At 36.9% G+C, this 27,914-nt stretch overlaps 2 protein-coding genes across 3 annotated transcripts; both read left to right on the forward strand.

Moving 5' to 3' along the window:
• Nucleotides 1-82: 82 nt before the first annotated feature.
• On the forward strand, nucleotides 83-11,969 carry LOC116042767 (protein GPR108). 2 transcript variants are annotated; one of them, XM_031289121.2, is made up of 18 exons: nucleotides 83-587; nucleotides 1,673-1,792; nucleotides 2,998-3,048; nucleotides 3,313-3,404; nucleotides 4,731-4,801; nucleotides 5,017-5,213; nucleotides 5,292-5,354; nucleotides 5,485-5,586; nucleotides 5,665-5,798; nucleotides 7,054-7,129; nucleotides 7,293-7,366; nucleotides 7,458-7,575; nucleotides 7,664-7,794; nucleotides 8,278-8,321; nucleotides 8,418-8,464; nucleotides 8,950-9,033; nucleotides 9,814-9,935; nucleotides 10,190-11,969. In XM_031289121.2, the coding sequence occupies exons 1-18, from the start codon at nucleotides 492-494 to the stop codon at nucleotides 10,275-10,277; spliced, it is 1,710 nt and encodes a 569-aa protein (XP_031144981.1). In that variant the 5' UTR covers nucleotides 83-491; the 3' UTR covers nucleotides 10,278-11,969. The 2 variants fall into 2 exon arrangements, with proteins under 2 accessions (XP_031144981.1, XP_031144980.1); XM_031289120.2 differs by having other exon boundaries at nucleotides 88-587; nucleotides 8,415-8,464.
• Nucleotides 11,970-13,084: 1,115 nt separating this feature from the next.
• soul5l (heme-binding protein soul5, like) lies at nucleotides 13,085-20,839 on the forward strand. Its single transcript, XM_031289432.2, has 7 exons — nucleotides 13,085-13,329; nucleotides 14,448-14,507; nucleotides 16,018-16,099; nucleotides 16,191-16,311; nucleotides 16,400-16,539; nucleotides 18,089-18,252; nucleotides 18,805-20,839. Exons 1-7 carry the CDS (start codon nucleotides 13,292-13,294, stop codon nucleotides 19,292-19,294), a joined length of 1,095 nt encoding a protein of 364 aa, XP_031145292.1. The 5' UTR covers nucleotides 13,085-13,291; the 3' UTR covers nucleotides 19,295-20,839.
• Nucleotides 20,840-27,914: the final 7,075 nt, after the last annotated feature.

Here is a 27,914-nt window from a genome sequence, read left to right on the forward strand (position 1 = left end):
CTAGGCCAACAAGTAAAGGAGTAGTACTTTATGTGGAAAGGGAAATGAATAACTCGATTGTGTGACAAATTAATAACACACGATTATGTGTTATTTGTGTATAAAGCTTTTATAAATCACTGTTCTTGCGCCGTATCGACATCTGAATTATATTTATGCCACTGTCTGTACCGGATGTAAATTTACAGCAGCTGACGTACTTGTCTGCACCTTGCTTAATGTTTGGTGTTTGATTCGAGACCCGGAAGCCAGATTGCCACCTACAGAGCTATGCTATGAAAGCACAAAAGAACCGGAAAACATTACATAAATGGTTATAATTTGTTTATAAACGACGCAATTAAAGAACCGATGCACTGGATTTAACGATTAACATCGCTGTAATTTACCTCCGTTATACCGTTTAGACTGCTTGCTAGCTTGCTCTTTAGCCATCTGGCAAGATTGTCGCTTGCTAACGTAAGCAGTTGGTTACCGTTAGCAAGTTGGCAATGGCTGTGGCGCACAGAGGTTGTGTTTTGGCTGGCTATTTACTCCTACTACTGCTGGCTGGGTGCAAGGCGAGAATACACTCGCTCACCCTGAAGGTAAGGCGACTATCTTAAATAAGAGGTATGTTAGCTAGGGAGCTAACGTAGAGTAGTAGCTACGCTGGTTGGGCATTCTATTAGCTAGCTAGTATGCTTTAATTAGCTTTGACAGACGGTGATCCAAATGTGGTGTCGTGTTGTTGTGACAATGAAACTAGGAGTCAATAAAAGTAATAGAACATAACTCATGAGGATGATAGCTCATGTGCTAACAGTATTGGAATGTAACCTACACTAGTGACGTTAAGATGTTGTAGCTACTTTACTCGAGTATTTCCATTTTGTGTTACTTTACAATTCTGACGTTACTCCACTAGCTTAATTTTGGAGGCACATGCTGTGCTTTTTTTACTCCACTATATGTATTTGACAACTAAAGTTACTTTGCAGTTTTAGGTTTATTTAGATTTGGATGTTAATACAAAATTTGAATAATACATTCTAAAGTATTATTAATGACAGTGTTAAGCTACCCAGCAGTATATCAAGTAATTAAAATGATCCCCACCTTTACCAGCTGCAACGTGAAAGTGATAGATAGATTGATAGTTAGAAAGAATAGTGCATGGGTCAATCAAATATCAAAATCAAACACACAATCAAATATCAAAAACACAAGTTAGTACTAATGTAATATCAGAGTTGAGTAAGTATAAATTATATGTACAAAAATATATCAATTGTACTTTGCCAAAGTTGCAGATGATAATGTACCTGTGAATGCGAGTCCAGTTACAGTTAGTGAATGAGTCAAGAGGGACCTCAGCAGCGTCTTCTAATGTCCATTCTGCGACTGATTGTGGCTGAATTAAAAAGTACTCATTAATGCATAATTAATTGTAATCCAGTAATATATTATTCTGGATATGAGGTATTTTTACTTTGGTTGCCTTGAGGATATTATGCTAATACTTTTTTAGTAGTATTGCTACAGTGTGGTATTGCTCCTTTTATTTCACTAAAATATCTGAATAGTTTTTCCACCACTGTTGGCTAGTGAACGTGAGCTGCAACTGTTCAGTGACTTAACAGTTCACCACAACCGCTCAGCTCTCCCACTTTTTATTTGATCTTCTTCCCAGAATGAAACTCGGTTTGCCGTCGACCTCAACACCTTCGGTTTCTATGCTAATGGGACTCTGGATGTCAACCTGGTTTCTCTGCGCCTTCAAGAGCAGCTGGTGAACTACAGTAATTACCCTGTAAGAAGTTTTAGTTTTTTGTACGTGTGTATGTTTGTGAGAGTTGATTTTTACAACAGGTGGAATCATGTTCTCAAAATGGTTATTGAATAAATGAAAAGGAATAATTGCAAGATGAGATTTATACAATTTATATTTGTGTTCAAGCATGAGCATAAGCAAAATATACAACAAGGCCAGCCTTATCATTTACATAATCCCACAGTTTCCTCTGATTATCTGTTAAACAGCACGTGCGCTGTATTTACAGAGGGATAAAGCCAACTGGCCAATCAATCAACATGCTGATAATGTCATCAGGCCATGTGACTTATGTGATATGGAAAACATGGAATGTGATAGGAAAACAAATCTCTTAACAAGTTGTCACATGAAGATCATAAACAGTGTAATAAAATGTGACAGTAAGGTAGTCTGCAGTTTGATATGCAGTACCTTATGTCTTCAGATGTCAAGAGCTCATCAATGGTCAGCCTCATCACATCATTTATGGATTGGTTCACCCAACATGGGGGATCAAGGCATGACTTGAGAGAACTGAATGGTTGAGAAAGTATTAGAACAATGTAGCAGCATTGCTTCTTTTGATAAGTGAAGAATATGAATGAGTATTTGATATGAATACATTGGCTTATCTATATCAGTCAAATTAATTTAAAAATTACAAATAAATGTGTTTTTTTTTGTTTTTTTTTACAATGGCAGTGATAATGGGCTGTCTACTTAGAATAAAGAGCTTCTGGATCCTCATCCTTAACTTTTATACTAACCCTTATGAACATTGCATTATTCATCAAATATAAACATCAAAAAGCACATGTCAGTTGTCACTTAGCTGTTTATAAGTTGGAGAATTGAGATCAACTGCATTTTATATTTAGAAAGTTTTTGTCTCGAGTAGTCAAAGTGCACTGTGGGCGGTCAATGTATTGGAGTGATTAAGTGTTTCCAGCAGCAGTGAAATGCCAGGCCATCTAACACAAGAATCACAACTACTTACTAATTTGCATTGTAGCTTGTGCCATGAATGGTTTCACCTGCAGTGTTTTGACTGCTTATTTTACTTTGACCACTGGAAGCTAGTGGGCAAAATTGGGAGCTATAAAATGGAGCCAGTGTTATAATATATGGGGTGTTGAACGATGACACAGTGAAATATTGTATTTATACTGGAAATACTCATTTATTTTATTATCTCTCTTTAGGTTGGTTTCAGCCTCTCCAGGTCACGTGTGAATGGAGTCCTGTCCTACACAGTGAGTACATCAATTTATAAATATTTCTGTAGAAAAGGACATTTCATTCATTATCAGTTCATCATACTTGTTTTAAATAGTCACACTATTATGCTGTCAAGGAAAGCTTTTGTCTAATGTCCTATGTTATAAATTGAACTAATTTAAGATACTGATGTATCACATTAATGATATTTCAGGGTAAGTTTAGTAGTGAAATGTGAGGTTGGCTGTTCAAATGTGATTATTTAACTGTTTTTTTGTGATTTATTTATTTTTCCACAGGCAGAGGAGACAGAGACATGCCCACTAACTCTCACAAAGTTGACCAGCACCGAGCCTCTCATTCTTTTCCTTATTGATATCAAAACACTCAGGTGTGTATGTTTCAGCATCAGTGTTCAGAAGTGTGTATTACTGTGCTCTGGCAGCCTAATCTGATAGATGACTATTAGGGCTGTTAGAACGAATTCCAAAAGTCTAATATAATTTAAATAGTAAAAAAAATCAATACTATTTGAATGCTGAAATTACTATTCAAATGTGATTTTCTTTTTTTTCTTTTTTTTTTTTTTAAATAAATAGGTTGGCTAACGTTAGATAATCTCCCTCTTCTCATGTCATGTCTAATGAACAAAAAGTTACGGGAGTGAGAAACGCAAGAGTAACGTTAGTACAGGGGGGAGTGACAGGCTGTGGCTGGAAATCGGAAGATGGACAGGAAATAGTTTTAACATGACCTTAAATTCGATATCCACCGAGCCAAAATGTTTATTTTATCATTAGTTGGCTCGTTCTGGTTTCCTAACTGCGTTGCGAGTTATAGGAGCTTAGCTGGGAGCTTCATGGAGACAGCTAAAGTTAATGTTAGGGCGCCCGGATAGCTCAGTTGGTAGAGCGGGCGCCCATATGTAGATTTTTACTCCTTGACGCAGAGGGCCCGGGTTCAACTCCGACCTGCGGCCCTTTGCTGCATGTCATTCCCCCTCTCTCTCCTCTTTCATTTCTTCAGCTGTCCTGTCAATAAAGGCCAATAAAATAATATTAAAAAAAAAGTTAATGTTAGCTGCCCTACAGCTGTCAGAGTTAGCTTTGACTTCATATATTACCTTCTAACAGCTGTATTCTCAGTAACGTGACAATCTGCAAGAAACGGGTTGCTTTTAAATCACTAAATAGTAGTGACAGCACCGTTTGGCTTAGCTAGTTATCAGTGCCATTAGCATCGTGGCTAACACTATTGTTACTTAGTTTATGACAAATCGTTTCGGCTGTGCTTTCTAACATGATGTCATTGTGCTAACCGAGCAACGTTAGCCTTTACAACAGAGCCGCTTCAATACACTTGTTAGATAATGTTTCATTACAGAGTTATCTGTTGATTTGTGTTTGTCGCTGTGTGCGTGGTGGAAAATAATGTAAACAGAGAGCGGCGTGCCAGAAATGCAATGTGCCATGACCTAAGGCCAGACTGATGTTGGAAGTCCCTCTAGTGGACAGAACGTGTAACAACAACCACATGCTTATAGTGGCATTGACAATGCATAAGCCTGAGTAGTGTAGTACATATTTATAACAGGCTGCATATAAGCATTAAATATTTGAATATTATTCAAATATAAAATAAATAACAAATTAAATTTGAATGGTATTATAGAGGAAGACTGACAGCTCTAATGACTATGTAATGTGTGTTTGTGTAGTGTCAATGTGAGAGCTATTGGTGAACAAGACAACCTCTTGAGAGCAAAGCCAAAGGCTGAAGCTCCTAAAGGTCAGTGCCGCTCACACTTTACAAAATCAATCAGTGTTTTGCTTCACTTTAATATTTAAGCACCATAATGAATGATGGAATCATTTTAAACAGACTTTACTTTGAAATATCCTGTGAGAATTTAAAAACGGCTGAATTCTACCAGCATTTTGTGAAACCCAAGGAATATGACGGGGTAGTTTGGTGTGTCCTCTACCTGCATTTCTTTCCTGTAGGTCTGAGGAAAACCAGGCAGGAACCTGCTAATGCTGCCAATACACCAGATGTGAGTAAACCATCAACAAATAGGGACGAAAAAGCAGACGACCCAGACAATAAGTTGAATAAGGACGAAAAGGATGATAAGTCTGTGGAGTCGAATAAAGACATTCAGAAAGAAGAAAAGCCGGAAGTGGAAGAAACTGAATTCCAGGTAAAAGGTCTTTGTGTGCCTGCTTCTGTTTGTGTCATCTATTCATAAAATCAATTTCTAATCTGTATTTGCTTCTAGCTTGGGAAGAACAAACAACTGACTTTGGCTCTGGACAAAGTTAACGGCTCCTACAACTTCTCGGTAAGCATTATATGTGATGTTGACAGTGTTTGATGTGCTTTACGGTTTGCATGACTTATTTTTAATTTTTAATTTTTATTTTTTTTATTTTTAATTTTTATTTTTTTTTATCTCCGTCCCTCTTCCACAGTTCCACATGGTGGTCGGCTTGCTGGCGGAGGGTCTGTACAGCCTCAAGTTCCACTACTGTCAGAACAGGGTGCCTGGAGTGAAATTCCCCTACTCATTCTCTGTAAGTTGAGCGTGTTTGTGTTAGCATGCATGCATGCTCAGGTGTGTGCACGTGTTAACCTGAATATATCCTCTGCAGGTGGAAGTGACAGAGGTGAATCCCGACGGCTACCTGTCTGCAGCAGAAATTCCTCTGTCTCGCCTTTACATTTGTATGGCTGGAGTCTTCTTCACTGCTGCCTTGGTCTGGGTGTACACACTCATGAAGCACAGGTACACATGCATGCAAGCGCACTGACACGAATACAGTATTGTGTAGCAGAATCTTGCAGCTTCCTTATTTAAAGATGCCAGATCACTTTGCAGTGTCATGTTTTTAATGTCCTGTGAAGTTCTTACAACACCCTCATTATAACCATTTCTTGTGGCTCTGTGAGGCTGTACTGTAGCACAGTGTTGCTTTGACGTATATGCTAACAACCGCATATTGATATGCTCACACTGACAATGCTAACATGCCAATGTAGTGTGTATAATGTTTATCATGTTCACTCTCTTAGTTTAGCTTGTTAACATGCTAATATTGGCTAATCAGCACTAAACTGAAAGTAGAGCTGAGGCTGATTAGGTTTGAAGGTGTTTGGTCCTTAAACCTATATTGTGTAATTTTTTGAGTTGATTCTAAGCAAAACCCCCTTTGTTCTTTCACAAATATGTACTCATTCATGTGTAATTACTTCCACCAACTAAGTATTCTCGTAAGCGTAGAATCTGACATTCAGAATCATTCAGAATACATAGGAGCGACTCGCTCGAATGACGGCAGCCATGTAGCGCCTCCATCTTTAAAATACATTAGCCAAAGAGGGACATACCTCTGCCTTTTGCCCTCTTACACCTATTGGCACCGTGACGAATGCAAGGGGGAGATTACTCGCCAGGGAAGCGAAAAAGAGAATTAAAACGACAACGTGACAGGCAAAGCAACAAGACCAAAGTTAATATTGGAGTGGCTAGAACAGCTGCGTGTAAACGATGGAGAGAGCTAATTTCGGGTTCGGCCACCGTAGGAGGAAGGGCTAGAAAGTAATATTCAGTTGGTTGTCATATACAATTTCTCCGATAGATGGGATAAGTTCTTACACAATGTAGCTTTAACCAAAGTATTGGACTAATTAAAAATGTGAACTGATGATGACACTAAAAAGTTAATGGATCCCCAAAATGATTACAATTTACCCTGACAGTAACAATGTCCGTTTCCATCCATTTTCAACCTGTAGACCTTGTTAACAACGGCTCAGTTCCATTAAGTGTCCCAGTAAACCATGCATGCACAACGCCAGGAGCCTGGAACTAGCTCACCTAAATGGAATGCAGTCGTTTTTAAATATAAATTACACCCAATGTTCCCGGCTATGACATGACATCTCATTGATCACTGTAATGGTACCATTTTAATACTACTTAATTAATATACTATATAACATGTTTAAACATCTTCCCCTGTGTCCTTTTGTTTTTACAGGTACAGCGTGTTTAAGATCCATTGGCTGATGGCAGCACTGGCCTTCACCAAGGCCACATCATTGGTTTTCCATAGTGTAAGTACACCATCACCACTGAGCAGACTATTGGCTTCCATCTCATGTTTGTATTTGACTTTTATTGTTATGTCTGTTTATTCTGTCTGTACTGCTCGCTGTGCTCACAGCACACCTTGATTGTTTGTCTTTTATGGAGCCTCTCTCTTTCTGTCTCTCTCAGATCAACTATCACTTCATCAATACTAAGGGACATCCTATTGAAGGCTGGGCCGTCATGTATTATATCACACACCTGTAAGTATACTTTCTCCGGGATTTGAAGTGTAATATAATTGAAGACTACTTTGTTGTTGTTTTTACGGTGTGTATTGTATGTACTTTCCAGGCTCAAGGGGGCACTCCTGTTCATCACACTGGCACTGATTGGCACCGGCTGGGCTTTTGTTAAATACATCCTGTCTGACAAGGAAAAGAAGATCTTCATGATTGTCATCCCTCTGCAGGTGTGTGTGCATGAGAAACGGTAGTTGTGTGGGATTATTTACACTCGGTGAATTTGTTTTGGTGATCCACTCACCCTTTATCCTCCAGGTCCTGGCTAATGTCGCCTTTATCATCATCGAGTCTACGGAGGAAGGCTCCAGTGAATATTATCTGTGGAAGGAGATCCTCTTTCTGGTCGATCTCATCTGCTGCGGAGCCATCCTTTTCCCTGTTGTCTGGTCAGTAAGTGTGTGTGTGTGTGTGTGTGTGTGTGTGTGTGTGTGTGTGTGTGTGTGTGTGTGTAGTTTGTATCAGTTACATTTTCCATTTTAAAAATCCATTGAAAGTTTGAATTAAGACTAGTTTTGAGAGTGATGTATAAGCTGTTTCCACACAGGCTAGTTGAGATAAGATAATCTTTATTGTAAAATTGGGCACTTGGGAAACCATAAAGCATCCAAAGAGCCCCATTTTAAAGCGATGTTGGGTGATGTCACTTCTTGTTGACGTTCGAAGTATTGACAAACAAGCTCGCCCCTCCCTCCTCCTCATCCCGTCCCCTCCCCCTCCCTTCTGCGCACTAACCCCCCAAACCCACCCCCAAACATTCATCTAACAAGTATTACATGGACCATGCATGCAAGTTTACCCATAATAGTAAATAACATTCTCCGTCTATGTGCAGATGTAATTGTAGTTCTCAAACATACCTGTCTTTATAGGTCTATCCGTCATCTACAGGAGGCTTCTAGCACTGACGGCAAAGGTGAGAATACTGATCAGTAACAACCAAAATGTTTCATAAGTTGTAGAGATTGTATTTTGTTTTTTAATTGAATTTGGTCCATATCTTTTTCAGCTGCCATGAATTTGGAGAAGCTCAAGCTCTTCCGGCATTATTATGTCATGGTAAGAAGGAGTTCAGCTCAGCAGTATTTTTCTTCTGTCCTTGACCATCTACAAGACCTGATCATTATTAGATTGCCAGAGAAAATGAAATTGCCAACCACAACATTGATAGCAAACATTTAATACTGAAGTTGTTGTTGCTGATATTGCTTGAATGTTTTCTTCTATCAGACATGTTTTTATTATCTGTTGTCGAGCATTCTTCTTCCAATGAATTATACTGAGTCACGACGTATAGCCACTCTAGGCTTCTCATTCAGCAGAGTCATCGCAGCAGAGCCAGAACAAAAAGTCTTTGCAAACAACCCCGTACTGTTTGGCCTTTTTCACAATGTATACCATTGTACTTTGACACAAAGCAAGTTTTACAAAGCTTGAGCAAGATAGTAAGTGGAAGATTCAGTTTAGATTAAAAACAGCATTAGTTCAAGCATCCGACTATCAACTTAGTGTAATTTTTTTTAATTCTGTTTTCTTCTTTTTAGATTGTGTGTTATATCTACTTTACAAGGATCATAGCCATTCTGCTTAAGGTCACTATGCCTTTCCAGTGGCAGTGGTGCTATGAGGTAAGAAAACACCCACAATCTACAATAACAATCTGACTTTATTACTTTAATGAGTGCTTGTTAGGTCAAAGACAACCTGTACCTTACGCTGACTCAACAATGACTGGGCATAATTACCTAGAAGTTTTACTTGGATGTATGCCAGGACAACGTTTGCAAACACGTTACGTGTTCAGAGCCCTTTATTAATCAGCAAATAATTAGGAACATCAGATGATAGGATGTTGGCATTATTGGAGGGAGGAAATGTTTCAGGCTTCACTGATTAAGATAAACTTTATTGTTCCGAAGGAAATTTGTCTTGTGTAAAAAGTGCTGACAACAGCTGCGTGCAAACTCTGCATGCATTAAATATCACTGATTGTACTGTCTCACAGTAGACAGTACAATACATGACATAACATAACAACAATGTACTTTAGGACAGGAAAAATAAAATATAGATTGTCCACTTGGTTGAGAAGAGATTACAGAGGCCCTGATATAGTTGAGTATTGCACATGCCCTATTATGAAATAAAATACATGTAATAAAAGGAATTTCACTAGATAAAAGAAATTGTGCAACCTTTTGTATATAAACTTAAGATTAAGTAACTGCAGAGGGAATTTATGTTTAAATGGTCTGGTGCAAGCAATAGGGAGAAAGCTAGAAGCTGTTAGCTAGACGCCATTGAACTTTAGGTTAACTGTGAGCAGTATTCTTTATCGTTAATGCACACGTTTTAATATTTGTCTACCATCCGTCATTAAACGCACACACCCTCTCATGTTTCTTCAGTTCCTGGTGGAGGTGTCTACTCTGATCTTCTTTGTGTTGACGGGCTACAAGTTCAGACCAGCGTCCAACAACCCCTACCTTCAGCTTCCCCAGGATGAGGAGGACGTCGAGATGGATGAAGTGTAAGCACACGCCCTACACTGTTTGCCCCGTTTATGGCACGTTTTAAGGCTTATGGCACTACATGACTTACACTTTGTCTACACAGGCTGTAGTGAAAGTAAAATGGCTTCCTTTTATATAGCAGCGTATAACTATATGTAACAGTTTTCACTCTGAGAATAAGGCAGGCTTTTTTGTTTGCAAACTTGAGGTACAAAGGATTGGTAAAAGTTAAAATGTTCTGTTGCTCCTCTCTGTTTCTCCCTGTGTCCAGAATGACTGAGTCAGGTGCACTGGAGGGCATTTCCAAAGTCAAGAAAACCTGTAACGGACGCGAGCGCCAGAAAGAGTCCACCTTGTGAGTGGGAAGCTGCATCTTTGGGGGCGGGGGGGAGGACCCACTAAACATCCCCAGGCCAGCTGGTACAAAGGGGTGCACACGGACCAAGGCTCCCCACCTCCAGTGACGGCTTTCCTTTTGAAACTCTTAGAGTGGTTGCAGTGGTCGTGTCCACTGTCTGGCTATGCAAAAAAGAAAAAAAGAAAAAAAAGACTGTCTTTGTTGGACCTCTCCATTCCCTCGGAACACTCCACCCAGAAACTCTGAAAGGTTTCAGAAGGAGACGAGCTCCTGTCACATGGATGGGTGGAGACATGGAAAGGAGCTCTGATGTTCTTTAGTTTTCATTTCTCTCTCTCTCTCTCTCTCTCTCTCTCTCTCGCTCTCTCGCTCTCTCGCTCTCTCGCTCTCTCTCTCTCTCTCTCTCTCTCTCTCTCTCTCTCTCTCTCTCTGTTTCTTTCTCTCCAAAGATAATTATCATTTTAGAGAATATGACTTGCTTTTGGGTGTGTTTATATCTGCTATTTAAAAAGGTACTTCTGCGAGCCTCTTAGTTTTACCTTTTTCTGTGTGGTGTGAGTACACGTGTGTGTGAATGTGAAACAACACAATGTTGAGACACCAACTGTTTTTTTTTTTTTTTTTTTTTTTTAAGTTTTCTTCCCTTTGGAGACAATAGCCCGTACTCAGGTAAAAGGCTAATCGGTATAAAATTTAAGCAACAATCTTAACATGTTGTTTCTTCTTCCCACTATTAAAGGAGTCAGTAATGGTCCATCAGTCGTTACAAATTACATATTCATCACCACACACAGTATGGTATATGTTACTATTTTCCCCATATGTATGATTTCTGTATTGAAATATATGGAAGAGGTTGTATATTTCAATATATTCACTTATTGCATATTGAAATTGTTTATGTTGGAGAGGTAAGAGTTCTTCCCAGTCCGTCACATAGACCGCTGCTGTAATTTTGTGCTTTAGTGGTTGAGGTCAACTCCCATCTCTGTGAATTAAGCCCGGATGGTGACACGTGGGTCTCTTAATGAATAAAGAGGTTGTTGGTTCAGTCTCTATTCATATAGCCAGAGCAGTGGTCCCATTTGTGTTCAATGACGGCCTTGTTTTTGTTTTGTTTTTGGGCCACGCTGTGCCGATCTGGGCAGAGGAGTGACCCAACTGATCATTTTTTAATTTGTCTGCTTTTGGTTTTACCTTCTTGCTCTTGATGTGAAGTTTATTTTATTAATTATTGATGACCTATTGGTGAAAGATCAGAAAACGTGTGCGGCCGGGCAGGTTAGACGGCCATTTGTAAATAATTTACAGAGACTGTTGCTACAAAAGGAGGCACAAGACATGATATAAGAACTGCATAGAGGTTTTATAGACAGTGATTCAGACAGTAATGACAAAGGTTCAGTTTGAATGAGATGTTTTGTATTCCCTTATTAGACGGAGGGGAGGAGTAAATATGAGGAATGAAGGAAAGACTACTGAGATGTAACCACAGACACTCCTGTACACGTATGGCAGAGCTACACAGGGTTTACCGAATGCGTCTCCAGGCTCTCGCGTCGTGTACCCGGGAGAACTGGCATTAACAGTTCGTAAGCAGCTGAGGAGAAAAGGTTTTGTGCTTGTTACAGAGGGCTGTTTGATGGTTGTGTGAACTGTCACAATAAAGCTGGTGTCCTGGAAAAGTCTAAAAACAAAGCTGTTATGTGTATGTCTTTAAGCAATGTTTTTTAAGCCGTGTTTGGGGAAAACTAGCAATTTAATGTATCATTTCCATAAATATGTGGAATGTATTAAAGAAGAGCAGTCAATGCAACAAAGGCCAATACATTCTAGTTTTAGTCACTAATGGCTCAAAATTAAAAAAAAAAAAAAAACAGAATCCTATATTCCATAATGCATCTTGATAACGACTTTTTGTTCAACCCACTTTGCCTGCTGTATGTCCTTGTTATTCAAGCTCAACACTAAAGAATCAGTCTCAAAACCAGTTATGTCTTCACAGGTGGTACTTCCCAAAATAAGTCAACTCATTTTGGTGTGTAAAAACGGTTGACTTGAGTACCCCTTAAAGAGACAGTATGTCTAAGTTCACACCTTTGTCACACCTTGTTTTTATAGTCCAGTATCACAAATCCCTAACTAACTTTACAGCATTTCACACCCTCTGTACTGAGACCCTCGATTAAGAAAAGGAAAACCTATTAACACTATTTAACAGTTGTTTTCCCGAAGATTTCTTCATTTTTTTTTCCTTGAGGAGGGATCCTTCTCCCAGGACAGACACGTGATAGATGCATGTAGAATGGACCAATATAATCAAATTACAGTAGACAATCAGGATGACAAAATCCCCAAAGATGTAGGCCTAAGATTGAAATGTGTTCATTAAATATTTAGTATTAGCCCTACACCAAAGTTTACTAATTAATTTCTAAATAAATGGAAGCCCTTGGCTACCTGGAATGGTAATACAATACGAAAATCTTTCAGAAAAAACTTTCAAATATGCATAATGTTTTATTTCAGAAGTACAATGTGCCAACGGTAGCTTGGCCCTTTAAAAGCAGCGTTTGGTATAACATGGCAGCGTTTTGGTATAGAGCATGCATCTCCCATTATAACTCAAAATGTAGCTCAATTTTGCTGTAGTGTCTAAACTATGAAAAAATACTGCAGACCATACAGCCCACATCAGGACTTGCTCATCTCCATCCTCTCATGTTTGAACATATGAAGGATTAATGATGGCGGATTCTTGAGCAGACTTCCTAATGCCACACTGCTGCAGCGCTGGAGGTGAACTCGCGGTAATAAACAGGCACATAGCACGTGTCTAGTGTTGGTCCAGTAGTTTGCAGCCTGGTGCCAGCTCAGCCCCTCCCTGCCTGCGAGCTTCAGGCGGACGCTGGTCCTCACTGCAGTCCGCAGTAAACTCACCGGAGCCTTCAGAGTGCAGCAGACTGCAGACTCCATCACACTCCACCTACTCCTCCGCTTCTTCCCCGCGCTTCCATGGCAGGTGGAAAGGACACACACGGTGCCGGGACAATGTGAGTATCAGCCCTCAGATTTTTTTTCTAGTTTGAAATAAAATTCACTCAGGTAGATTTGGAGAAATTTCTCCAGGAATGTTTGTCCATAGCTGATGTCTGTATGAGCGACTTTTCTGCAGCGTCATGCACAGGTAAAAGTTGATTTTTGCGTCATTGTTGGTCGGTTGTGCGTGCATGAAAATTATTTTTGCTTAATATTGAACATGCTGCTGTAACATAAATGCAGCAGTAGATAGGCATAAATAAAAGTGAACCGGTGATTGTATTTTGAGATAATTCACCCCGACCTTAAATAACCTGATTTCATTTCTCAAACTGTCTTGGCTTTTAAATCCGGTGTTTGGTTACATTTAACAGTTAAAAAGGGTTATGATAAAGGGGTATAATGAGCTACTGAAGGCTGTTCGTCCATGACCTCAAAACGCCTTTGGTTTTGAGAAAGCAGAGCCTGATGATGCAGCAGATCTCTTCCTCTCTCTCCTCTTTGCGTCGCTCAGAGCAGGAAAACGTGTCCTATTTCATCTGCAGTGCAAACGCCGGAATGCAGCACACTGACTGACACGCAGCCTACATACACTCACAAAGCCTTTTTTAATCTGCTAATGGAAAATGATCCTCTGACATTTTCATTTATTGTTTAGACTAGATGTCTATCCCGTTCGTCATTGAAAAATATCAGCACGTATTAACATAAAAACATACTTAAAGTACCAATAGTAAAAGTACTCATTATGCAGAATGGCCCATTTCTGAATAATAGATTATGGCCTATTATTGGATTATAATTATTGATGCATTCATGTGTAAACATGATTAATGTTGCCGCTGGTAAAGGTGTAGCTAATTTCAGCTACTTTATAGACTGTAGCTTAATCAATAATCATACATCATAATGTATTAGTTGATGTAAAGTTTGTAATAATCTGAATCTGCAAAGCAACTACAGTTATTAAATAAATGTTTTGAAGTAAAAAGTACAAAATTGTCATCCCAAATGTTGTGCAGTCAAAGTATAAAGTAGCATACAATGGAAATAATCCACCCCTGGTCGATTCTCTATTATACTATAGGAGCATTTTAAATGATGTATAATGTGTACTTGTGTCCTTCCTCAGGGCTTTCATCTCAGCCTTGGCGTTTTTGGCTCTAGTGGTCTCTGCTGAAGGAAGTGTTGGGTAAGTGGATAGCTTTAGATAAATGTAGCCTATACATGGCCAAAAGTGACTAATTATCCAAATCAAGGGTCTAAGGATAGATGGTGTCCTATGCTGTACAGATTGTAAAGCCCTTTGAGGAAAATCTGTGATGATGGGGTATAAATAAAATTGACTTGAATTAAAACTATTGCAAATTCATTTGGCAGACACTTTTGTCCAAAGTGTCCAAATTTTTCCCTTGCCACATTGGGAGGAATTTGGACTTCATTATCTTGCTTAAGAAACAGTTTGACATGTAAACAGAGGCCATTAATCCTATGATCTATGATTACTCCTAACAGCTGAGTTACAGCCACACTTCAATCTGCTGCTATAACATCCTCCACTCTTCTAGGAAGGCTTTTAACAAGATTTTACAACCTGCAGTGACATTTTTCTCATTCGGCCACAAGAGCATTAGTCGGGTCGGGCACTAATACAGTTACCTAGATGTTACTTTTAACAAACAAGGCGTTACATTGTCATGCCCCTCTCTATTAAATGAGTTGTTGTGTCGTCTGACCAATGGTGAGAAAGTCTTCAGAGCAGGGACAAAGTGGTTGTGCTTTCGTTGTTGCTCCACGACTCTGGAACATCCTCCATCAGACAAGCCAAATCAATGCTCATTCTTAAAAAAGCATAAAGCTTAAAAGTGTGGGTTTTTTTGTGTGGGTTTTCTTTATTTTATAGATTTTATTTTGTGGGTTAGACACTTAATTCTCTGTGTTTTAATGTATAGTCTTTTCTGTCCCATTTATTCATCATGTAACGTCTGTTTTGAAAAGTGCTATGTGAATAAAGTTTGCTTGCTTGCCACTGATGCTGGGTGATACGGCCTGGCTCCAGAGGTTTGAGGTCAGAGCTCTGTGCAGGCCATTCAAGTTGTTCCACACCAAACTTATAAAAACCTTTCTTTATGGACCTTGCTTTGTGCACGAGGGTACTGTCATTTTGAAACAGAAGAGGGTCTTCTCCACCAAACTGTTGCCACAAAGTTTAAATCCCCAAACCATGAAAATCAGCGTCAGACCAAACAACGCTGTCCACATACTTTTGGCCATATAATGTAGAAAGATAATAGAATTAATTATATTAACACTCTGTGTCACTGGAATTAGTTACCAAAGAATTGACAAAATCACTGGAATTGTTTTTTTATGCTCATTTTACTTGCGCAAGCAGAGTCAGTTTACAGCACTCAGTGTAAGTACAGAAAATGACTGACGAGTGGTCTCAACAGTGGCTTTTTAAAGGAGTAAGGAGTCAAGTTAGTTATACGGTTCACACAATCAGTAGCTTTCTTCTTATCTCTAGTCAGGCTCAGCATCTCCTCTGCATGCATCCTGTGCTTTTGCAAGGTCAGTGGCTCTCATGATTATCACATGAGACACAGAAATAGTTGCAGACAGTGTTCATGCAAATAGTTTAACACTAAAATGAAGCATAACAGTTTGCTAGTAAGCATAATTTGTCTAACACTCTGCTACAGACCGAGTACCAACACCAGCTTTTGCACCGAGTCAAAGGAATGTCTGGAATATCAGCTGGTCTGCAAAACAGATGAATATGAGGTAAGAGAATCTCCAGTCAAACCGCACATATATCTTCCCATCAAGCTGTCACTTCTGAGACAGTTGCGTGTGTGTGTGTGTGTGTGTTCAGGTGCGACACTACAGCCCCACTCGCTGGGTTACAACAGATGCTGAAGCCTATTTCATGGGCGTGGGTGCAGCCATGGCCTTCAGGAGACTGTTCCAGTACATCACTGGAGCCAATGAAGGAGGTAAGGACAGGGCAGAGTCATCAGCATTCAAAAGTGTGTTCATTGTGTGTTTGTTTATCTGTGTGTGTGTGTGTGTGTGGGCCGGCAGGCATTCAGATGGAGATGACCGCCCCTGTCCTGGTCAAGATCCCAGAAGAAACCAAGATGTGGGAGCCGGCTATCTACTCGCTCAACTTCCCGCTGCCGGCAGCCTATCAGGAGAAGCCACCTGCGCCCACCAATGAAAAGGTGAGCTGACACGTGGTGAGGGCTGTGGGAGGAAAGACCCTTTAGGTGCAGGGTGAGGCAGTTTTTCTTTTCCGGTGTTGGTGAGTCATGCAGTGAAATGCTTTTATCCTCTCAGTATCTGCGTGTAATTTGACCGTTGATTTAAGATCGATAGATGGATGGATGTGCAGTATTTAGTGCAGCTTTCACTCACTCAGCAGAATAGAAATAGATGATGCTGGCTCATGATGGTATCAGTGCTGCTGTCCTTTATCTGTCTACTGTGTACATTTGATTCATCTGAAATTGGCCTTATATATCTACAAAATCAATTCATTCTTACTTATTGTCTAGTCATGTTTCTGTATTGTGCCTCCTATACTGGCTATGACAGACTAACTTTTACAGAACAGAACATATTGTCTTGATTAGCCGTAATTATAGACTAATAATTAAGCCAATACGTCATAACATGTTTCAGCTCAACAACTGACATTCATTTGATGTATCTTATATTTCTTTTAAGTCGTTAAGTCATCACACACCTTTACAAAATTTAAGGAAATTGTTTTTTCATCCAGAGTTTTTGTTCAAGATAATGGTTTTGATCAGTATGTTTGCTTATGTTCAAACTCTTATCACCTTCTCTCTATACAATTATCACAAATAACATTTAGAATTATATTTTCATTATATGTCATATATAAAATCGGAAAATTTTGGTCGCCCAGTACTTTTCTGACATTTTTAAGATTGTCTCACACTCACACAATAAAAATCACTTTCTTTCTTTTCAAACGTGCAACAATAAGAGCTACGTGGTGTCTTAAAGCTATAGTGCGTAGTTTCTTTCTCCCCCATGAGGAGTTCTAAGTAAGTTATTATGGAACCCACGCAACATCTAGGCAAGACCCGCCCTTCAATAGCATTCACATAATACTATTGGCCAGGCGTCCATGCTTTCGTAATGTAACGTAACCCGATTTGTTCAGGTCCTATACTCTGACCAATTGGCTATCCTTACCTTAACCACTTGAGGTCAATGCCTAACCCCAACCAATCGTCCTGCTTCGTAGGGCGGGACTTGCCTAGAAGTTACGTGGGATCCATAATAACGCCTTCCATAATTGCGCACCACTCCCACCCCTCCTCCACGCAGTTGCTAGTAGCCAAGGAGGACACGGAGGATTAAAAAAAATATGATGGACTCTTCAGAAGAGGTAATCAACTTCACTTGAGTTTCTGCGTGGGAAAGTCACCAGACGACAACAACTTCTAAACAGCCATGCTGAGAAATACAGCGAGAGTTTTGTGGAGCTGATTGTCTTATTAGCTTTGTATCAACTCATTTTTTTTGAATGCTTGATTACAAAGTGTCTTTTTCCAGGATCTCAATATTTAATTTGACCTATTCTGATGTGTCTTTGCTTTAAACTCTGCATATGTGTGCTGTTATCTATTTGGAGCAGTATTTTATGCTGCCTTGCTTTCTCTCTGCCATATCTGTCTACTGTGATACATCATGGGTCAATGTTTGACTGCTAATGTTGCATCTGTGTCTCCTGCACAGCTGTATTTCACAGAGATGCCAGAGATGGATGTCTATGTGAGGAGTTATGGAGGCTGGATGCTGTCAGTCACCTCCAGGCTTCACGCTCACCTGCTGACTAAAGAACTGGGGAGAGTTCGAGCTTCCTACAACCACAGTTACCACTATGGAGTCGGCTATGACAGGTATCACACGCGTCCACCAATACGTTACCATTTGTAACATTCAGTGGTAAGTGATTAATGGGAATCACTTACCACTATTTCACGTTCTATTTCTTTAATATTGTCCTCCAAGTTTTGAACATATATTTGGAAATCCCCTACCAATTTTTTTTTTTTTTTTGACATTCTGTATCATTTTCCTATAATTGCCTACCAAATTATTTTAGGTTAGGTGTGGCCTAATTGACATAAAGGGCCATAACTCTTAAACTCATCGCAGAGTTGCAACCATGTTTAAATGACAAGTGCACAAACCTACTCTGAGCATTCCTGTAAAATTTAACAGGTGCAACACCACCATGATACACTTAAACAGTCACAACTGAGTTAACTTGTAATACTGTCATTCAGAGAGCTCATATTCCAGGGCAGGATTGATTTATATTCCTAGAATTGCCGTCAGCCAATCAGCATAACTGTCGCTATGTATATTTTGAAATTACAAATTTTTATGATTAAAGTAACCTGTGTGTGTTTGTGTTTGTGTTTGTGTGTGTTTGTGTGTGCGTGTAGTCCCTTGAAGCTGTTGAACAGGCACAATGAGGTGTGGTATGTGGCCGAGGGGGAGCTAGTTTGCACAGATCCACAGGAGCCGACCCCTGCGCATACACCCAGGCCGACTCAGACCAACTCCCCCCCAGACTCTCTGTCTGACCCTCTCCCACACACACTCTCTGATTCTCCCGCACTCCCTCCCTCCAACCTATCCTCATATGCTAAATCCAACTCTTCTTCACAAACGCCCTCTGACACATCATCTCTCCCCCCATCTAATGCTCCACCTAGTCCTTCATCCAACCTGTCCGCTGACGCCACATTCAGCCATCCCCCCACCTCCTCCCAGATCCTGCTGGACCCGACAACCAACTCTTCCACCCTGGCCGCTGTGAACCCGTCCCTGGAGCCCCAATCTAATGCCGCCCTGTGGAACAGCACAGCCCACAGCTCTCTGGATACAAAAGCTGACAGTAACCCTGTGACCGAGCCAGACAACGCTCATTAGCAACAGTCACATTTGATTTGAGCAGCTATTCCAGGTATACTAACATGGAAGTTAAATAGAAAAGAAGCAGTGGAGGTGTTGCAGAAAAATGATGGAGAAGCTGTTATCATCCTCCTTAATCTCTCTATCTCTGTGTATTACACTTACTCCTTCTTATGGCACTTAGTGTTTAGCTATATGTTCGATACACAGCTTTGCACCTGCAGCTTTCTGTATCAGCAAACACATGCCTGTCCACTTTGTCGTTCTGAGCTTATCATACAGCTGCATCGTTGAATTAAGTAAATGTATGTATTAGTTAGAAAGTTAGAATTCAAGGTTATTGTGTTGATTGACCCAGTCAGAGCGGAAGGCAGGGATAGATGCCGTTTAAATGCCGATCAGTTTAATCCGAAAAATAACTTTAAAAAAATTTAACAATCATAGTGTGTTCGTATGATGCTGTAATTAGCGATTTTTCTTTTTGTGCCACTATATTCCAGCCATAACATCCTACAAAATTCTACTCTCATGTCAGTTAATTTCATGATATTTGTGGCAACATATTGGTGAATCATTATAAATTCAGTGTGCACATGCAATGGGATCTTTGGTGTGGCCTTAAACCTAAGTGCTTATACTTTATAGCTATATATAATAATAGTTTATGAAGTTTTTGGGATCAAACCTTTTTTCCAAGTATTAGAGCTCAAAGGTGTCTGTAAAACTATGGCCTTATGTTTTGCAAATTTACCATCTCAGTATTTTTAAATGATTACAACCAATTTGATTAGATTTTTTTTGGGCTACTAGAATTCAATGAACATATTTACAAGAATAAAAACTTGGATTATTGTACTATGTACCAGAAAGTTTCTTGTTGTTAGATCGTCCCTTAATTTCACAGTCAAAAGTTCAGCAAATAAAAAAATAGCAATACATATTTTTAGCATTTTTAAATATCAGTAAGTCTAATCCACACAAGACAATTCTAAACCTATGTGTAAAAATGTAATATTTACTAAGATTGATTTTTATTCCTGCTAATTTAGACCAAAATGTCTCATGAATTAAGTCGGGGTTGACCGTTACCTGACCCTAATAAGTAGAAATGTCAAGAAGAAAAAGATGGCAAGAATATCTAAACAATGCTGGATTCATACACTTTCCGAATGTTATGAGGTAGGAAATACGTTCACCAAGTTTGTCAGGCTTCAAGGATGTAAACAAAGGGTTTTGGTAAGAGATGTTGAATGTTAACAAAACGTGTTAGTTTCCAAAGGAAATCCCACAGGGTACCTTTAATCTAGTTTTTGCACACAGTACAAAGTAAGGCCCTTACTCAATTCTGCCCAAAACACTTTTCTGTGTATCTATACCTAGAAAATCAGCCCACAACAATCCCTTAGCTTAATCTAGGCAGGAAGGACTGCCCCAAAGATCCCAAAGAATCACGCCTGATAAACAATGCAATACAAGTTACATCAGTTAATAAATCTATCTATCTGTCTCTGAGCTACAAGCTGTGTTTTCTGAGGAAGGTGCAATAAAAAACCATAAACACTTTTTGGACTGCTTGTATTATTGGTGTCTTTGGACCTGATTAACCAAGAGAATGATTTACTTATTCTGATTGTTTTGCCCTAATTAGGTTTAGATTTTTTTAGTTTAGTTAATTAGTTTAGAATTAGAAAAGTCCTTACTCAATCATGATCAGGTAGTATCAAGAATAATGCTGTTAGACAGCAGACCACACTTATATAAAAGTGCAGATGATAATCTGCTCGTTAAGAACATCTTCACAACAAACTTTGTCCAGTCTTGTTTAATGATCAATGTTAGTGATTCTTGTCAGTTTCCTCTCCAGTCCTTGATTAGTGGCTACGGAATTTGGACATGCTCCAGGTAGGCACTTTGTGTAAACAAGTTTATAAGGTATATGTAGATTTATAGCTTGTTGCACCAACCCCAAGTGGCCAAAAACAATATTACGGCAGATTCAAGGACTGTGTTTGCATTTGAAACTTGTTTCAAACTTTATCCCATTCCCCCCAATATAATATATATACTCAGCTTCAATATTGTCTATAATATTAAATCATAAAAAGACAAGTGACAGCAACATTGGCACACAACTGGGCCCAGTGTCCTTCATGTGTATAAACCAGAGCAGCCGCCAGTCCTTTGTTGGCAGAGCTGCTCTCACCACACATCTTTGCGTTGTGGCTTTTGGTTCCTTGTTTTTATAGCACAGCACCCATGCAGCACATTCTACTCTCTACTCTACTGACTACAGATGCCTCCCATCTATTTGACTATGAGAGTAAAATGGAGTAATAGGGTCTCAGCCCCATTTGAGGTTATCAGTGGTGCCGGACAAGGGGGGATTTTGTCCCCAGTTTTTTTCTATTTGTACATATATTGATGATTTGTCTAAGCAATTAAAAGCCTGTGAATCATATCATGTATGCAGATGATCTTGTGTACTCCACCAGCTCCTTACTATATGTTCTGTGTGTGGTGTGGAACATGATATCAAATGCAATGCCAGGAAATGTGTTGTCATTATCTATAGAACCCATGTATTACAGTAAGAGAACCAAAGAGTACAAATGTCTAAAATGTCCTGACTTTAAATTGTCTGATAATCTTGATCAGGATTTCTTCTTGTGCTTTTGTATGTAATTTATTCTATGTACTGTTTTGTCTTTTATCTGGAGTCTGATTCTGTAATAAAGTTTTGTTTTGATATTTGTTGGACTTGTTCTGAATATTTTGTGGTTACTTTATTCGCTAGTATACCTCTGTCTCCCATTTTTGTACCAGTTCAAGAGCGGGCCTGTGTATGTCATAAAAGGTCATATAGTATGTCATTAAAATGTCATATTATAGTATTTCAATAAAAATATGACAATTTTTATATTTTAGTATGTCATAAAAAATGTCCTAGTATAGTATGCCATAAAATGCCAAAAAAGTCAGAGTATAGAATGTTATGACAAAAATAAAAGTATGTCTTTAAAAATTCATAGTATGTCATATAAAGTAATAAAAAGGTCATAATAAAGTTTGTCACAAAATGGCAAACAAGTAATAGTATATCGTAAAAAAGTCGAAAAAAGTCATAGTATAGTTTGTCAGAAAAAGTAGAAAAAACATAGTATGAGTATGTCATTAAAAAGTTTAAAAAGTCATAGTATAGTATGTCATAAAAAAGTAAAACAAAAGTCATCGTATAGTACATCATAAAAAGTCATAAAAAAGTCATAGAATATTATGTTGAAAAAAGTAATGAAAAAGTCAGTATAGTATGTCGAAAAAAGCCTAAGTATAGTATGCTGAAAAAAATCATAGTATAGTCTGTCGGAAAAAAAGTCACAAAGAAGTCATGGTATAGTTTGTCGAAAACGTCACAAAAAAGTCATAGTATAGTATATCAAAAAAAGTCAGTATAGTATGTCGAAAAAAGTCATAGTATAGTATATCGAAAAAAGTCAGTATAGTATGTTGAAAAAAGTCATAGTACAGTATGTCGAAAAAAGTCATAAAAAGTCATAGAATATATTATGTCGAAAAAAATCATAGTATAGTATGTCGAAAAAAGTCACAGTATAGTATGTCGGAAAAAAGTCACAAAAAAGTCATAGTAAAGTATGTTGAAAAAGTCATATATTAGTAAGTATGTCGAAAAAAAGTCACAAAAATTCATAGTATAGTATGTCGAAAAAAAATCAGTATAGTATGTCGAAAAAAGTCATAAGAAGTCATAGAATATAGTATGTCGAAAAAAGTCATAGTATAGTATGTCAAAAAATTTATCAGTATAGTATGTCGGAAAAAAAGTCCCAAAGAAGTCATGGTATAGTTTGTCGAAAAATGTCACAAAAAAGTCATAGTATAGTATATCGAAAAAAGTCAGTATAGTATGTCGAAAAAAGTCATAGTACAGTATGTCGAAAAAAGTTATAAAAAGTCATAGAATATATTATGTCTAAAAAAATCATAGTATAGTATGTCAAAAAAAAGTCATAGTATAGTATGTCGGAAAAAAGTCACAAAAAAGTCATAGTAAAGTATGTTGAAAAAAGTCATATATTAGTAAGTATGTCGAAAAAAGTCACAAAAAAGTCATAGTATAGTATGTAGAAAAAAAAGTCAGTATACTATGTAGAACAAAAGTCAGTATAGTATGTAAAAAATAATCAGTAAAGTATGTAAAAAAAAGTCGTAAAAAAATCATATATAGTATGTCAAAAAAAAGTCATAGTATAGTATGTTGCAAAAAAGTCATGGTATAGTATGTTGAAAAAAGTCATAGCATAGTGTGTCGAAAAAAGTCATAGTATAGTCATAGTATCGTATGTCGAAAAAAGTCATAAAAAGTCATAGAATATAGTATGTCGAAAAAAGTCATAGTATAGTATGTTGCAAAAAAGTCATGGTATAGTATGTTGAAAAAAGTCATAGCATAGTGTGTCGAAAAAAGTCATAGTATAGTCATAGTATCGTATGTCGAAAAAAGTCATAAAAAGTCATAGAATATAGTATGTCGAAAAAAGTCATAGTATAGTATGTCGAAAAAAGTCATAATATAGTATGTTGAAAAAAGTCGCAAAAAAGTCATAGTATAGTATGTCGAAAAAAGTCATAAAAAGTTATAGAATATAGTATGTCGAAAAAAGTCATAGTATAGTATGTCGAAAAAAGTCATAGTATAGTATGTCGAAAAAAGTCATAATATAGTATGTTGAAAAAAGTCACAAAAAAGTCATAGTATAGTATGTCGACAAAAAAGTATAGTATGTTCGAAAAAAGTCATAAAAACTCATAGAATATAGTATGTCGAAAAAAGTCATAGTATAGAAAGTCACAAAGAAGTTATAGTATAGTATGTCGAAAAAAGTCACAAAGAAGTCATGGTATAGTTTGTCGAAAACGTCACAAAAAAGTCATAGTATAGTATATCAAAAAAAGTCAGTATAGTATGTCGAAAAAAGTCATAGTATAGTATATCGAAAAAAGTCAGTATAGTATGTTGAAAAAAGTCATAGTACAGTATGTCGAAAAAAGTCATAAAAAGTCATAGAATATATTATGTCGAAAAAAATCATAGTATAGTATGTCGAAAAAAGTCACAGTATAGTATGTCGGAAAAAAGTCACAAAAAAGTCATAGTAAAGTATGTTGAAAAAGTCATATATTAGTAAGTATGTCGAAAAAAAGTCACAAAAATTCATAGTATAGTATGTCGAAAAAAAATCAGTATAGTATGTCGAAAAAAGTCATAAGAAGTCATAGAATATAGTATGTCGAAAAAAGTCATAGTATAGTATGTCAAAAAAATTTATCAGTATAGTATGTCGGAAAAAAAGTCCCAAAGAAGTCATGGTATAGTTTGTCGAAAAATGTCACAAAAAAGTCATAGTATAGTATATCGAAAAAAGTCAGTATAGTATGTCGAAAAAAGTCATAGTACAGTATGTCGAAAAAAGTTATAAAAAGTCATAGAATATATTATGTCTAAAAAAATCATAGTATAGTATGTCAAAAAAAAAGTCATAGTATAGTATGTCGGAAAAAAGTCACAAAAAAGTCATAGTAAAGTATGTTGAAAAAAGTCATATATTAGTAAGTATGTCGAAAAAAGTCACAAAAAAGTCATAGTATAGTATGTAGAAAAAAAAGTCAGTATACTATGTAGAACAAAAGTCAGTATAGTATGTAAAAAATAATCAGTAAAGTATGTAAAAAAAAGTCGTAAAAAAATCATATATAGTATGTCAAAAAAAAGTCATAGTATAGTATGTTGCAAAAAAGTCATGGTATAGTATGTTGAAAAAAGTCATAGCATAGTGTGTCGAAAAAAGTCATAGTATAGTCATAGTATCGTATGTCGAAAAAAGTCATAAAAAGTCATAGAATATAGTATGTCGAAAAAAGTCATAGTATAGTATGTTGCAAAAAAGTCATGGTATAGTATGTTGAAAAAAGTCATAGCATAGTGTGTCGAAAAAAGTCATAGTATAGTCATAGTATCGTATGTCGAAAAAAGTCATAAAAAGTCATAGAATATAGTATGTCGAAAAAAGTCATAGTATAGTATGTCGAAAAAAGTCATAATATAGTATGTTGAAAAAAGTCGCAAAAAAGTCATAGTATAGTATGTCGAAAAAAGTCATAAAAAGTTATAGAATATAGTATGTCGAAAAAAGTCATAGTATAGTATGTCGAAAAAAGTCATAGTATAGTATGTCGAAAAAAGTCATAATATAGTATGTTGAAAAAAGTCACAAAAAAGTCATAGTATAGTATGTCGACAAAAAAGTATAGTATGTTCGAAAAAAGTCATAAAAACTCATAGAATATAGTATGTCGAAAAAAGTCATAGTATAGAAAGTCACAAAGAAGTTATAGTATAGTATGTCGAAAAAAGTCACAAAAAAGTCAGAGTATAGTATGTCCAAAAAAATGGAAAGTATAGTATGTCAAAGTATAGTATGTTGAAAAAAGTTATAAAAAGTCATAGAATATAGTATGTCGACAAATGTCATAGTAAAGTCATAGTATAGTATGTTGAAAAAAGTCATGAAAAGTCATAGTATGTCGAAAAAATTCATAGTATGGTATGTCGAAAAAAGTCATGAAAAGTCATAGTAGGTTGAAAAAAGTCATAGAATATAGTATGTTGAAAAAAGTCATAGTATAGTATGTCAAAAAAAGTCATTGTATAGTATGTCGAAAAAAGTCATATACAGTTTGTCGAAAAAAGGCAAAGTATATGCTGAAAAAAGTCATAGTTTAGTATGTCAAAAAAAGTAAAAAAAATTAAATTTATAGTATGTCAAAAAAAAGTCACAAAAAAGTCACAATATAGTATGTCGAAAAAAGTCATAGTATAGTATGTCGAAAAAAGTCACAATATAGTATGTAAAAAATAATCATAGTATAGTATGTCAGAAAAAGTCATAGAAAAGTCATGTATAGTATGTCGAAAAAAAGTCATCATATAGTATGTTGCAAAAAAGTCACAGTATAGTACATGTATGTTGAAAAACGTCATATATAGTATGTCGAAACAAGTCATAGTACTATGATATTTTTGTGGACTCTTCTCCATCTCCTGAGGTTGGACGTAAGAGAAAAAAAGAGTGCAAAAAGTCATATTGGCTGTGTATGTTTAGTTTTCTATAACTTTTTATGATCTACTACACTATGACTTTGACATTTTAATGACATACTTTACAATGTTGTTACAGCCAAATACTTGTTTAAATAAACACCAGACTACAGAGAAAAGTTTTAATAACATTTTATGTACAGTATATTATACAAACATTCACAAAAAACGAGAGCATTTATACGTTCAAGATTGGTTTATGACAATAGATGTGATCAAGACTTCTGTAGAGCAGATTTAAAAAGGATGACGTGTCTCAGAACATCCATGCAGTGACATCTCTACAAAGAAATTTAGCATTTGATTTCTCAGTTTAAAATAGAAGCGAGGAATTGTTTGTATATGGATTCGCTTCCCTTTTCGATTCCCCATGGCCAGCCCTTTTCAGGTTTCAGATACCTTTGTACTCGCTGGGACAGTAGCTGGAAAACAGATATGTTTCATATTAAATTAGTAGCCTTTAACAGGAGTGTGTCTTTTGGATTCGCACAGAAGGATTCACAAATGTATTTCTGATGCACATACAAATAATACTCCCGTCGATGTGGTATCCATTTTTTTGCCTTTTCTACAACTTATTTGATATTTTTTGTCACAAAATGTCAAAACAAAAGAAACATTTTCCAGTACATTTAAACCCGTAGGTGTATTTAAACTGGATTTTTTTTACTTGACGCTCTCTGCCAGACTGCTGCAGGTCCGATTATTTAATCAACTGGATCACTCATGACGGAGCTCAGGCCATGTTCCTGAAAGATACGCCTACTAGAATCCCCTTTTGGAAGAGCAAACTGATGATATGGCAGAATCCATGCTGATGTTTCTTCAAAGTGGCATATACCAAATTTAGAATAGCAGGCTACCAAAAGTACAATAAATAATTTCAACCATTCTCCATTCAGCATTTTTGATATAGCTAAAGGGTTTTATTCTTGTTCATAGTAGGCTATTATCATGTTGTTGTTGTTGTTGTTGTTGTTGTTGTTGTTGTTGTTGTTTAATGATGCAACTCTTGTGGAATAAAAATAATTTCAAAATGAATAACCTATATCCATCTGCTTTTTGTCATGTTATTAATAAAGTCATAATATAGTATGTCATAAAAAGTCATAGTATGGTATCTGATAAAATGTCTTAAAAGGTCATAGTATTGTATGTCATAAAAAAGTCATCACATAATATGCCATAAAATGTCATAGTATAGTATGTAATAAAAAGTCACAAAAAATGCATAGTATAGCGTGTCGTAAAAATGTCAAAAAAGTATATATATATATATATAATATATATATAATAATATAATTGTTTGACATATAATATATAATATAATAATATAATTTAGTATGTCACATAAAAGTCAACATAGTATGCCATAAAAAGTCATAGTATATTATGTAATAAAAGTCATAAAAAGTCATAGTATAGTAAGTCAAAAATAGGTCGAAATTGTAGTCAATATAATAT

This window comes from Sander lucioperca, chromosome 4 (assembly GCF_008315115.2).
Source record: "Sander lucioperca isolate FBNREF2018 chromosome 4, SLUC_FBN_1.2, whole genome shotgun sequence".
NCBI classification, from domain to species: Eukaryota; Metazoa; Chordata; class Actinopteri; order Perciformes; family Percidae; genus Sander; species Sander lucioperca.